At 35.4% G+C, this 14884-nt stretch overlaps 1 protein-coding gene across 1 annotated transcript in view; it reads left to right on the top strand.

Moving 5' to 3' along the window:
• Nucleotides 1-4745, top strand: part of LOC134843287 (uncharacterized) — a gene marked incomplete in the record, with an annotated part of 32847 nt that extends 28102 nt beyond the window's left edge. Inside the window, 4 exon segments of the mRNA XM_063859599.1 lie at nucleotides 784-909; nucleotides 1370-1536; nucleotides 3512-3610; nucleotides 4351-4745. Of these exon segments, the coding sequence (XP_063715669.1) occupies nucleotides 784-909; nucleotides 1370-1536; nucleotides 3512-3610; nucleotides 4351-4686 (728 nt within the window).
• Between the last annotated feature and the right edge of the window lie 10139 nt (nucleotides 4746-14884).

Raw genomic sequence — 14884 nt, 5'->3', positions numbered from 1 at the left:
ACCCAATTGTAGCTTGTTTACCGAAAAAGAATTTAAGTCTTTCTCTTCTTTTTTTCTCCATTTGAGCAAGTTTTTTTTGTGCGTGAATTGAGCATATGATTTCAAAGTTTCTGTATTTTTATTGACAAGTTAAGTAATTTTGATAGACAACGAGTATCTTTGCAGAATTAAAAACAACATGTGAGCGATCTATTTTAAAAAAAAATTGTTTTTCAATTTTTTTTCAGGCTCAAAATTAGAGTTTTCACAAATTTTAGTTTTCAAAATATAGTTTCCCGCAATTAAAAAAATATTCCAATTCAAAATAATAATAATCATAAAAAGAGTTTTTTGCATTACTCATTTCAAATTAGACTTGAAACCAAAAAAATTTAAAACATTTTTTTTCGACAAAATTTCGAGAACTTCAAATGTCGAATCAATCACGATGGACAGCGCTTCAGGGTGATATATAACTCGACGCATCTCAATGATTCTTTGCGACGCCTGGTTTTACGTACAAGAAGTAAAAAAAAAAAACTACAACATATCCAAACAAGATGTTCCGCCGCACTTTTAGTGGTCAGAACCAAAAATTTGTGCGAATTAAAAATTTACCGTACCCACAAGAAATCATTTTCTATTTTAGTTGTACCACACTGATAGTTATTGCACTTCGTTTGCAGCTAGGTGGCGTCTGTTAAACAACCCATGCCAAGCTACCATAGAAGCACAGAGTATAAAATTTCTTCAGGCTCCAGGCATGAAACAAAGTTAAATAGACAATTGTTTCCATCTGTTTAGTGAACCACCGGCTGATGGAGCTGAAGAATCTTCGGGAGGAGCGGAAGGAGATGGAGGAGTTCAGGGCAGAGCTCATCAAAAAGGCCAAGTCCCTCCAGCTCAAAGCACAGAGCAAACGGGCAACTGGTAATCTCTCAACATCTCTCATAATAAAACACAAACTTACCTTTTGACATCACTAAACAACGATTCGAAGCCATTTGACTAGTGAAAGAAAAGAAATTAACGCTTTCATCTTCAAAAATATTGAAACATTGATTTTATCATATTCAACATTTTCCATTTCAGCTCAAACAGGACTCGGAAGTACGACTAATGTTTGTTTGAATATAGTTTTTGGAAGATATTTGGTTTTACAGATGAAATGCTAGATAATCTTGCATGGCTGTAGACTACTACTCTAAACTACCCCCGTAAATCCGTTACTGACTGAACCAATTATTTAAAATATCCAAACTTTGCTGCAACTTGAAAGCAATGAATTCTCCCAATGGAACCAAAATAGTTAGTTTTTTTACCGTATTTGGTGGATCAACAGGTATTTGATATCTTCCCTCGTGAGTAAATTTTCAATTGTGAATTGCAGCGCGTGACTTCTGGAAGAAGAAGTACTACGAGGAGAAGAAGAAGACGTCGCCTTTGGATGATCACCTGGCTAAGTTGAGAAGGGAGCTGGACACCCTGAACAGAAGACAAATAAGTCGACTGGAGAAAGAGATGGATGGCAACCAAGATCCACACACCATCAGCCAAGTCAGTCAATCCAATAATAATAACTGATAATTTTGTTTTCAAGCCAAAAATTATAACCATAGATTCGATGAAATTGTACGTTTACAAGTTAGTTCGGCTTGGGAGAAAATCAAAAAGGCATTAGCCTGTCGAAACAATCACACAAAAAAGGAACAATTCGGGTTACAATCACAAAGGGCTTGTTTATCATTCACAGCATCTGCGGATTTGCATAATTTTCAAGCAGCAAGAACCCAAAGGACTAACCCGGTGTTCCCTTTTGATGCTTAGTTAATTTATGGTTCCCTTACATGAACACACCTTGCAAATCATAGTGCACGCGCGTTGTTTACCCGCAAACTGTTTTGTCGTAATTTGAAAACTCGCCACAAAAGACAACTCGGAAGAAGGATAGCACATAAGTGTGCAGGTAGCCCAGAAAATTCCGACCAAAACATATATATTTATTGCAAATTGTAATGTTTTTTTTGCGTTCGACTATGAACGGATCCGTTCGAAAACCTAGAAAAAAGTGCAGTCGACAGTAAAATTAGAGTACTCATGTTTGGCAAATCAAAAGTTTAATCAAAAAACTAAAACAAAAATTACAAAAATTTTTTAAAAAGGTTTTCAAGGATTTTTTGTGCTTTCAAAAGACACTAAAAAGCTTCAAAAATTCATATTCCTGGAGTAACTTTGTTAATTGTTATTTGCGTATCATAAGCCTGCTCGCTTGCTTTATTCGCTGGAATTTAGACAAAAAATCAAAAAAATTTAACCGGTTTTCTTTAAAATGCAGTTTTTTGATAAATTTTTAGACAGAACGAAGTTGCAATTAGCGAGCACCAGCAAAAAAACACCAAAAAATAGCTTTAAAAAGATTTTAAAAAAACAAAAAAAGTGAATTTTGAATCCAGTCGTCTTGCTTACATAGTTGTGCCAGCGAGGCAATTAGAAATCACACGACCAGCGGCAAAAAGGAGCTTTAATTTTATAAAGTCAGAAATTCCATGTAATAATTTGAAATGTGGTAATCTAAAGGAAACCACACTTGTTTGCATGTAATAATTTGGAAAATGTCAAACCAAACTGTAAATACACTTGCATTTCAAAAATATCGCAATTTTTTTTTGAGTTGGACAATTTCTGAAACTTTTAAAAATTATTATAATATAGTTATATGGTATAGTTTTTTTTGGTTTCATTAATGAATTAAAAAAGTATCAACTGTGTTAACGTGTTACTAATCAAACTTCTAAGCACATAGCATTATACTGCCAATGCTGTCTGGAGCTTTAAAAACGCCCCATAACTAGCATTATCCCATTGACAAAAGTGTCAGCAAAAGTAGCAATTTTATTTGCGATTTAGGCTGGAAAAATGCATCGTACTATCACACTACGCTTGGCTTGTGTAATTAGGGATCAAATCACGGCTGCAAGGTCTTCATTATGATATATTGCTCAAACCATTCTGAGAACTATTAGTTTAACCTGCTTTTGCGCGGAAAATAAAAAGAAGAAAAATTAAAACGCCTAAGCACAAAGGTCCTCCCCACTTTCAGTGGTCGGAAGAAAACAGACATCTCGCAACATTAATTAAGTATTTAAAAAAAATCTCTTTAAGATTTTTTGTCGCGAGTTGTTTTTTAACGCAAGTTGTCGTTTGTTCCGAGTTTTTGTTTTACTTCATTGTGTGTTTTGGCAAACATCAATGCCAGAAAACAAAGTCGTTGAACTTTGAAGTTCGTTCATTGATCATGCTAAATTTCAGTAAAATTTTACCCTCAAGTAGAAATGTTTTTTTTGTCTGAGAAGTGTCATCTTCTCGTGGTTCAATTTTACTGAGATTTAACGTGATCATTTAACATCTAAGTTCAACCATTAAACTAAAATTTAACACGCACGGTACTAAGAAAGGGACAAAACTTTAAAAATGATCAATGTTGCCAATTTTCGTTCTGCTGCAAGCTTCAACTAAAGTACTTTGTTTTCAGGTACAAAATAAGATAGTGTTGTCTAGACTGACTCATGACATCTCTGAGTTGAGGTGGAGAGTAGAGGAGGCCAAACTGAGACTCACAGGAGAACTCAAGGTCAGTCTAGTTACAAAGAGAAAAAAAACGACTAAATTGTTACAAATATTTAAGCAAGTAAAACAAAATTATCCGGCATCTTATTGTCTAACCGAATAGATTTCTTTAGTAGATTGCATGTTTTTATGCCTTCTCGAATAAAAATATTGAAAAATCAGATTCTGATAGTGATTTTTGGTCTTGGAGTTAATTTGAATTCGCGTTAATATCACTGGAATGATGTGTGATTTGGTTAGCTGAGAATGCAGGCTCAGAATGAACTCAAAGTTCTTCGGGCAGAAGTGACTCAGAAAAAGATCAACGCAGGCATGCAGAGGGAGCTGCAGAGGGCAGCCATTGAGACTCTGTGATGTAAATGTGAAGAAAAATAACTAAAAATTAACCATGTCTAACCAGAAATTGAATCTTCGTTGATTATTAACCGGACAGCTTACTATTCGCATGATTACGATAAGACACGAAAGCTGTATTTTTTAAACTACTAATTTTTACTGTTTTACTGGCAAATAGTTCATATTCATATCCAGATTTTTGAGGATTATCTTGGTTCGTCGTTAAGGTTTTGTTATAGTGTTCGTACCAAATTCGACCTAAAATTTTCTATAATCGCAGCTAACCTTTCTAAAATTTGGCACCTATCTAACCTGTTCCTTCGCTTCTACTTTCCAATTCAACTGGATTAACTCATTAATCTTGCAGTTCAATAAATCAAAATAATATATTTCTGTAATTTTTTTTAGCTCCGAAGACAAAACAAGGTGGAAATTGAGGCTCTCCAGGCTGAATTAACCCAACTAAATGTCACCAAAATTACAGAAGCCAAAGCCCAACAGATGAACAACCTCAATAATGCCCAGAAGCCACCCCTCCCACGCCCCCACATGGCATCATCAATGGCCTCGTCACCCATGCTACAATCACCCAACAAACCTCCCCCACCTCCAAAACTAACCAGTAGTTATAATAATTATAATGTGACCGATAGAAGTAATTTCGCAGAGGAGAGAAAATCAAGGATGTTGAAACCAATCAGTGCGGATAGCACAGTCACAACTGAAACTTCCTACTCTGCGTGAATTACCGATGTGATGTGATAATTCATGGAAATCATTTAAAAAAAAAATTTTGAAGTTTTGTTTTTGCTCGAAGACTAGATCTCGCTACTAACAGTGTCGTTCGAAATCAAAATATTGCGATGATGCATGCAACTTTACTTTTAGTATATAGGTCATGAAGAGTTGAGAACTGGTAAGGAACCAAGCGATGGAGTGATAAACGATTTAATTATTTTGGTCAACATGGTTTGCTCATTCTTCAACTTTTTTTTGGTTTTGCCTTTGGTTCATTTAGACAGCAGTTAAATTTTCAGTTAGATATGAATATAACAAAATTATTACATAGAGGCCAAATTATGACCGATAATGCTACAGGGAAAAACTGAATGAGTAAAACTTTGAGTCTACAAAATTTCTTAAGTGACGCACGCCAATTATGAGTCTACATAATTGCTAAGTGACGCAAGCCAATTATGACGCATTAGCATACCAGTCATCTTGAAAAAAAAGAAACTTACCAATTAACATGCCTCAATTTATAGAGCGGACGCATTTTAACTAGTACACGAAAAAATTCATTAAAAATATCCGACCCTGCCCAGGTTCGAACCATCTAATTTTGCTGTGGTTCTCCTTTCCTACCTCTACGCTACAGATCCATGATACCTTGAGGCTAAAGTGTTATTTGTATATAATAGTCTGTGTTAATATCCTTAGCATTGGCTGTACTTTATGGCTGGTTATTGATCAAAAGGAACACATATTGTCGCAACAATATTTGCGTCACAACAAAAATTTGCGACATAGCTTGGAAAAAAAGATAGCTCTCATACTATAACACAAGCTTTGCCTGTGTAATTACGAAGATAACAAAATTGGTCAGAAATTACCGCACTTCTAATTATTACATAAGCCATGAATATCTTTTGTGTGGCCTTAGTTCAAAAATTCGAAGAGGAAGGGAGTTTAGCTTCAACCGATTTCATTCTGCACCGGGCTAAACTCCCTTCCTCTTCGAATTTTTGAAATCGGTTGAAGCAGTCTCTAATTTTCTTTTTTGGATCTAGGAGAGAGCGTTAGTAATCAATATCGGTTCGAGTGTCAAGCGAGGTCTTCGACTCTTTTGTATCAGGGACCGATGCAAAATCTAACTTGAGCCTACAAATACATGTCAGCAGCAACACAAACGCTGACACCTAACCACTTAATTTACACCACAAAATAGCTGGCCAATAAGTTGAATGTTGGAAATTTTTACCGGCTTAGAAGGCATCGCGCGCTCGATTAAGCTTAAAAGAGTACTAGTCACTTAAGCTAGACCAGCCTTGAAACTTGTCATCGTAACTAAAAAAGAGATTTAATCCTTTTAAACCAAAAAAAAACTAAAAAAAGAAATTTCAACCAACAAAGCGGTAAAAATATATAAAACTTAAAAAGGGCAGAGGTGAGCGTAAGAAATTTTTTCCTTGGAAACTCACAATGTAGTTACTAAGCCAATAAAAAAGTCAAAATAGTTTTTCAGCGAAACAAACAATAAAATCGACGGCGTTTAGTGAAAATTCAAAATCAAAAACTGAGAGGCAACTTAGTCTACAGAAATTGGGTAAATTGTAGTAGAACCGGGAACAAAATTGTTGTGCAAAACTTTGAACTAAAAATTTTATTTTAAAACTTTTAGCAGTTTGTGCGATCTCAAGGGGATTCCTCTGAAACTAACAAAATAAGGTAACTAAGCCGATTAAATTAAGGCCCATGAAGTGATTGAGCAAAACAAAAAATAAAAGAAAAAACGAAGTCAAGGTAAGTAAAATTACGAATCGCAGGAGCAAATCAAACACTAAAAGCAAAAATTAAGAAAAATGCGTGCACAAAAAAAGCTTTTAAGATGTGGAAACAAACTCGAAAAATAATTCGACGGCAATTTTATTTAAAACAGAACTTTTTCCGTTTGAAAAAAAATACGTCGTCTTGAGATTCAAACCCAGGACCTTTGACGTCCCAGGCGTATTTGTTATCTACAGGCTAAGTGGTCAGGGAACGCTAAAAAATTTGAAATAATTATGAAACTAGATATTAGCCCAAACTCCAGATGAGTCCTGTGAACAAAGTTATTCACAGGAAAAAACATTTACTTTCCGATTGCACTACCCTAAGTTATAGCAATGGTTAAATATTTAAAATTTCGGTAATTAAGTGTCAAACTAGTTAGTTTATTAATTACTGTTGATAAATTATTTGGCTTCTGAATGAACCAAAAAGCAGTTAACTAGGTTGCAATTTAAGCTATGATTCCAAAATACTATTAAAAAAATATTCTTAAGAGAAAATCAACTCTTGGCAACATATATTGAATTCTAGCTTCTTGTGAGACGGGCGAACTTTTGAAAAACAAAATCATCAACTGCTTTTTAGTTAAATCAACCAAAAATTGATTAAAAACCTTTTTCAAGGCACTGCAAAATGACGATATAAGAAAACGACAGGGTAAATTTTCATCAAATTTTTCGAATACTTAATTAGTTTTGTTTCAAGAACTAAGTGTTTTGCTTAATTTATACTTTGTTCAGATATCTTAATTATTTTTTATCAATACCACCAGCATAAAAAAACCGAAAAAAAACATAACCTTCAGCTTTCAATAAGCTTCATCATTTAATGAGGGGCCACTGAGCTGAAAAATCATGGGTAGACACCAACAGTCGAAAAAGAAATTGTTTTCAAAAAAAATAAAAAAATTGTGAGCTTAGAAGATTTTTTAAAATAAAATAATCAATTTTTGACCTTCGAATAACACTAAAAAAGAACTAAGCCGACAGAACATATGCTGAAACCGTTATAATAGAAAAATAAATCAAAGAAAACGTTTCTCAACTTCGTTTTCTTATATACTGAAGAAAACCAGTTCCGACCGGGACTCGCAGCCCACAACTTAAGGTCCAAATGCAACCCTTAAGTCTGAGGTTACCTCTCTACTGAAGGGAATTGGCATCGATTCAATAATAAAGCAAGTTGAATTTGTTGCCGGAAAAACAAAATTCGTGGCTCTCGGAAATGTAATAAGCTAAACCATTTAAGAAAATTAGATCAAAAAGTTTTTTTTAGCTTGATGGAATTTAAAAACTAAAATCCATTCCAAGACTACGTTCTTTCGACTTTTTGTTGTTGAAGAGCGTAATTTTCCTTCCATTTGACGATTGAATTTGAAATAAACTGAAAGATTGCAGTAAACTCAAAGAACAATATATATTTTTCCTTGAACAACAGTTTAAACTTTTCCTTAAAATTAAAAAAAATAAAAACACTTAATTTTGATCACTGCCACAAACAAAGTTTCTTTCATTGTTCAATTCGATCCATTGCACTATTATCAGCAGATTTGTTCCCTACAAAGCATTTCGCCATTTGCACAATTAGCAATTGCGTTGTTCAAAAATCTGAAAAATAATTCGGTGTAAAACTGGGGTTTGATCTTTAACGGTCAGGTGTTAGTTTTGGTCATATTAAAGAACTAATCATTTATTTAAAAGTTATTGGTTCTTGGACTGGAAGAACAGATGTCTCTAGACGACAAATTCTCCCTACCTCTTCGTTCACTTTTTATCAGACAAAATGTTATTGATTTGAACTTGCAATACTAATCTTAGTCACTGATTATAAAAATATCCCGATATATATTTTTAGTGCATTTGAATATTATTTTCGCTTGATATTTATTATTCTCAAATTGTCTTAGTTTTAAATAGCACCGTATTTCATAAAGCACCAGAAAATGATCGAAAAATTATTTAATAGTTAATATTCGACTTAATTATCAAAATCTTAGATAAAGCCAGTCTTTTTGTTTTTCTTTATTTTTTTCTATAATAGCCATATAAGACTAAACGAAACTAGAAGAAAGTTTCTCATTAAACTCCATAGGGTCTCAGCAGCATCCTTCATTAAAGTGAACATGTCTTGGTCTTTCGTTGTCATACTCCGGTTCGCCTTCGATTTCATCCGGACGAATCAACTTCTCCCTCAAAGTTTCATTAGCAGCCTCACAAGAGCCAATCTTCTCTTGTGGATTCTCGTTCGCACATGTGCATCTAAGAGCTTGGCATTGCTTGCATTGGATGTGTCTTCTAGCAAATGGAGTCTTTCCAGGCACTGCTATAGTATAGTCCAGGCTCTCCGGACAGTGTTGCTCGTTGTAGTAGAGATTGGAAAGGGCGGGAACCGAGAAGTGCTTCGACCTTTCTTCGTATTCTGGATGATCGTGAAGTAACTCCACTACCTCCTAAACGAACAGACAATTTTTGACTCTTTTCCACTCACACTTGAGTGTCAATTTTTCTCAATTAAGCGTTGTCATACTGATACACAGAAGCGAAATTAAGCTTCTCATTTGGATTTTTTTGAAAAAGGAAAAAAAATTACTAAAAACTTCCGTTTTTCTCGATTTTGTCTGAAATGAACTTCAATGTAGAAAAGATGCCAAGCTGGACAATTTTATGCTAATTGAGAGCATCTAATTAAAACTGCAACAAGCGGTAACACAGCGGACAATACCTGCGTAGACACACTTCATAAACCTTCTTTTCCGCATCCAGCGACTCAAATTGAGGCCGTGAGGCCGCTATAATAAAAGACAAAAATTTTAAGCCAAAAAAAACGGGCAAGAAAAACGAAAAAAAAAAACACTAATACACTAAACCGGAGTTGTTAAATTTTCAACCAAAAAATAAATTGCGAATAGAGATAGTATATTAAATGCAAAAAAGTCATAAATCAGATTTGGAGATGACCGCCAAATTTAGTCATTCTGTGAACGAAATTATTTTTAGGAAAAAAAATTCTAGTACCCGGGTGAAACATTCTTGCTTATCGCCTTTCACCCTACCTTTTTTTATTATTGTTTGTGTTATTAGGGTTAAATGTGTGATGAAACGATATCGAAAATGGAACGAAAATATGTTACCCTTTACTCGTTTGTTTATCATTCGAACTTGCACTGCGTTCTGACAACGTTAAAGTAGTTCTTAAAAATTGAAATTGAAAGATAAGAGAAAGTGGTAAAGAGTTTTTCTCTCTGACACTTACTTAACTATTTTTGTCAGACTTTTGATGAAAACGACGGAATATTTTTGCTTGGGTGTTTTTTTCTCTCTGGACTATTTTTGACTTTTTGACTAGTCATTTTGACTAGATTTTTTGCTGTCTTGACGGGAAAATTATTAACGAGAAATTTATTTCGTAGGGTTTAAAAGATTTCCAATTTCGGATAATTAACGCGCGATGTAATTCGTGCTATTCACGCGTAAGCGATTTAATCCGTCTTAGAAGATGTTCTAAATTGAAATGAGTCAAATTATTACTCTGCCATATGCGAAATATTTATCTTTTTACTTAACGTAGCTTGAGGGTAATGATTTTTAGTAAAAACTCAAAAAAAAAAAATTTTTTTTTGAAAAACTTCCATTTTTCAAATGAACACTACTTATTAGACGTTATAGGGCATTCGGAACAATTGGGGCATTTCCCTGATACGAGCAGTCTTTTTAACTCTTGTTCAGACTACTCTCATAGTGGGAAAGAACTAAAGCCTATGATTTGTTTTTTTTCTATACGGGTACCTCCAACAACGCTCTTAAGGGTTCGAGTGAAATTACGACCAATTTCAAGGTCATATTAAAACCTTTTCCCTTTCAGAAAAGATTCAAATGTCAACAACAAATTTGAAAAACAAATCTGTTGGTTTGAATATTTCTGTTTTTCGGCATTTCTTCAACAGCGTATTGGATATAATGTATTGAGTCAATCAGTTCAGTTTTCTGCTTTCATCCACTCCCCCATCCTTTCAATTTTTCTATTTTTTAAGTTGTTTAATGTGTTATTAGGATTGTACGCGTGATGTTACGATGCAAGATAAGAGAACAAATGTTTTCACAATTGTCAGTTTGTTCACCAGGCCAGGACTCATTGATTAAGATAAAGTTAAAGGACTGTTTTTAACTTTCCTCCGTCTTTGAACTTCAAATTTGAAAAACTACTTTAACTTTGTCAAAATGCAACGAAACATGGTATGGTGAACAAACTGACAAATGTGAACAGATTTTGTTCTTCTTACTTTTAATAGTTATTTTACGCGTGAAACAACTATTAAAAACTATATTTTGAAATTCTTGTTGAAATAGTTTATCAAATTGTAAGTTGGAGTGAGGTTTGGGGAGTGGGAAACTGCTCAATTTTGGCTTTTATCAAGATCTTAATTACAGCCTTAAAAATTAAACTGTTTAAACCACTGGTTAACGGCTCAGCAACCTGCTACTCTTGTTGCCTTAGCTTTTAGCTTCGTGGTGATAACCTTGTTTAGAATAGGTCTGACTGTAAAGACACCCGTATAGAAATTTAAACTTTTTTTGCCTATTTTCCACATTATTCTCTCCCACATTTCAAAAATAGGCTTTCCTACTTCCCGGATTTTTCCTATTAAAGCCCCGCTAGCCTAGTGAACACATTTTACAACCTTTCTTTCATTCAAAGAGCCGCGTGAACAATTTTAAAATAGTTTTGATTTTGTAATTTAACAAGAAGGGGGTGGGAATCTGGAAAAGAGCCAAAAAAATGAACAAGCGTATGCTATTTTCCTGTGCATAATTATCAATTTTATTTGAGTTGTTACTGGAGGGGCTATAACGGGAAAGACCCCCATTCCGCCCACCTTTCAAATTTTTGATTTTTCTAGTTGTTTTAAGTGTTATTATGGCTAAACGAATGCTGTTGCAATTTAAGGTATAAAAAACAAACATTTCTTCTTATTGTTGCAAAAATTGAGCGGGGGTTAAATAAGGAAAATTTTCATACGCAACCTTATAAATCCAACCGTTACGCCAGAAAAAGGATGCTCATGATCAGGGGCGGATTTAGGGGGGCGTACACTCCCCCTCTCAAGGATTCGACACCTTCACCAACCAAAGGGTCCCCCTTAGGTATTATTTTATGACTGACAGCGCCAATATATACTAACGTTGAGGAGCGCGCGCCAAAAAAAAACAGGATTTTTTTGTCAAATTTTTTCAAAAAGTGCCCAAAAACGGCTTTTTTGACTGCGGCGCAGAAAATTTAGCCAAAATTGGGAGAAAACAGTGCTTTGGGAGAGCTCGAAAAATCAATTTGGTCGACCTAAAAAAAAGGTCGTCAAAATTTTTGAATTTTTTTTTAAATCCGCCCCCCCCCCCCCTCGAGAAAATCCTAGATCCGCCCCTGATGACTGATATCCATTTTCGGCCGACCAGCCCTAAGAATTTAAATTTTTGTAAAGGCGCCTTGGGCGCCCATATATACTAATTTTAAAGAGCGCGCGCCAAAAAAAATCATTTTTTTTAATCAAAATTTTCCAAAAAGTGCTCAAAAACAGCTTTTGGCTCTTTTTCCTCCCTCCCTCCCTCCCTCCCTCCCTCCCTCCCCCCCCCCCCCCACCTCGCACGAGCTTCAATATATTATTGTAACGAGTGGTTTTACGAGGTTGAGTATGAAGACCAAATATGTTTGTCGTGGCCTTATTAGTCTGTATGTAAATTTTCATAGCAATCGGACAATGTGGACAACAAATTTACATGTATGAAATTGCAGGTGGGGGGGGGGGAAAGGAAAAAGAGCCCAGCTTTTTTACCTGTTTTTTTTTCCAAAACTTTGTTTTTAAAATAGGGTCTTCATAGTGTTGTAGGAGTGCTCGGGAAATCAATTAAGTCGACAAAATGTTGGAATTTCTTTTAAAAATCCACCCCCTCGAGAAAATTTTAGATCCGCTTCTGCGCATAATGGGTGGAGGGAGGAAAAGAAGCTTACAAATCTGTTCACCATGCCAAGTTTCATTGAATTAGATCAAAGGCTAAATTAGTTTTTTTTTAATTTAAATTGCATAGAAAGGTGGGCGAAGTAGAAAAGAGCCCAAAAATTCTTTTTTCATAGTTGTACGTGTTATTATGGTTAAATGCGTGACTTTACGATGTAACGTGTTCACAGTAGTTAGTTTTTTCACTAAAACAAGCTTCATTACAAAATGAAAACGTTGGCATAAGTTATCAAAACTGAAATTGAAATGTAAGGGGGAGGAAAAGAGCCGTTTCTTCACTTACATCTGTGTTCCAGAAACTACTGATCTTCGGCTGAGCCCTCCTTCTCAATTTAGTTGGCTCTTTCGGTCCATCTTCAGGTGGGTTCAGTTTCTGATGTATGTTCTCGTGACGCAACAGGTTCGCCCATGTATCAGGTCGACGTCTCATCATTTCAAGTTTCTTCAGTTTACTCTTGCATATCTTGATGTCCATTTCCTTTCTTTCTTTCAGCCATTCTAGTTGCTCTTTATTAGTCAAAATTTCGTACAGACATTCCGGACTTTCAGATCTTTTACCAAAGGTCATGTCTTTGGGATAGTCAATCGTCTGATCACGCCTTCCTGTAAACTTGGTCACGTCTCTTTTTACAGGGTAGCACTTCCGGTAAATGTTGTACTCCTTCTCATTCACAAAATCAAGCCGAGCACTAGATTTATTTAATTTCTCAAAATTAAGCTCATCTTCATTTGGGTGCTTTGAAGGGGTCATGACCCGCCATTGACCCAAGCTTTCGGCAACCCCGTTCTCATAGCAGTAGACCAATCCATGGGTCATATCGTTAACCTCTGGGTTATAACCCTGTTTGAACAAAGTTCTTCCCATATTCGCCCGAGGAATCAGTTGATTGCTCAAAAAGCTCGTTCTCATCTCACCTAGCCGTTCCTGGTCATTGACGAAAAGATACTTTTGCTTTTCGGTTGGAGGAACATACTGTTTAGGTAACAATTTACAGTTAGCCCGTTGTTTCTTTTCCTCCAATGTCGGTTCGTTTTTCTTTTTACGCAAGACCCTCCAGCTCTCGATTATATTCGGCTTCTCGGGAATAGGTTTGGAGAAGTTGTATTTGGGAAACTCTTTCTCTTTTGCGATAGATGGACAACAAGTGTAGTGAAAATGGTTCATTACTGCGAACGAGCATCAATTTATTTTTTGCAGTTTTCCTCAATTTTAAAAAAAATTGTTAACATGTTCAGGAGCTAAAGAGCATGTTACGTTGAAAACATTTGGACGTCAACTCAATGAAAGAACACGCCAAAAAAGCAGTGGGCGGAAAAAAGTGAAATACATTAGTTCTGATTACTGATATCTATTTATTCCTATATGAAGTCAATTTTCTGAAAACGATCAAGATCTTCAAACTAAAGTAAATTCATTAGTCAGAGATTGTAGAGTGAGGAAAACAGAAAAACTTTAAGTGAATTAAATTTTGATTATTACCGACTGCTGTTTTCGTCAGATGGGGATCTTATAACACGAAGAATTCCTTAACGCACGTGGACTTTGATTACCGCGTATTTGAAAACAGAAATAAACAGCGACGGAAAAGTTAAGAGTAATCAGCACCAGTGAAATCTGTAGAAAAAGCATAGCAGGTTTTCTAATGGGCAAGAAAATCGTTCTAGCCCCACGGCTCTTTTTCATCCTCCTCCCTCCCCTCCCCTCACATAAGCATCGAGCTTATGGTGTAACGAGGGGATATCGATGATTTAGTATGGCAGACCAAATATATTTGTCATAACCTAATTAGTCCGCATGCACTTATAAAAAAAAATCAAAAATCGTATGTGGAGGGGGGGAGGGGAGGGAGGAGGAGGAGAAGGAAATAAGCCAGCTCCCCATCCTACTAAAAAGACTGCAGTCTCAAACAATGTTTTTGTATTTTGGGTTAATTACTTACGGGGGAGCTATGACGAGGAGCCCAAAGTTCTAGCCCCCACATCATCTACAACCTGCACTCGAAGGATGAGAAGGCTCTTTTTCCTTTCGCCCGCCCACCTCACAAAATCATCAGTTTTATTGTGATTTTTCAAAGTTGAGCATGAAGACTGAATATTTCAATTGCAATTGATTTTTATTGCTATTGGACTCTGTGAGTCAAAATTTTACAAAAATTCACAGGCAAGGCAAAAAAAAACATAACCGATCAAGAACAGCAATGTTAAGGGACAGTTACAAGCAGAAAACGAGACGCTTCACAACTTCCAAAAAATTACATAAATTTGTTATATTTTCCGCATAAGTGTTCGGATCAGTCCTGAAGGAGTTAGAGGAACAATGGTTGAGGTTCGAGTATTTTAGTTAATTTTCACAACTTGAGAAACAAATGCGCGTGTTGAGGATCA

The sequence above is a fragment of the Symsagittifera roscoffensis genome, chromosome 1 (assembly GCF_963678635.1).
Source record: "Symsagittifera roscoffensis chromosome 1, txSymRosc1.1, whole genome shotgun sequence".
NCBI classification, from domain to species: domain Eukaryota; kingdom Metazoa; phylum Xenacoelomorpha; order Acoela; family Convolutidae; genus Symsagittifera; species Symsagittifera roscoffensis.
This window is presented reverse-complemented; position numbering and strand designations above follow the sequence as displayed.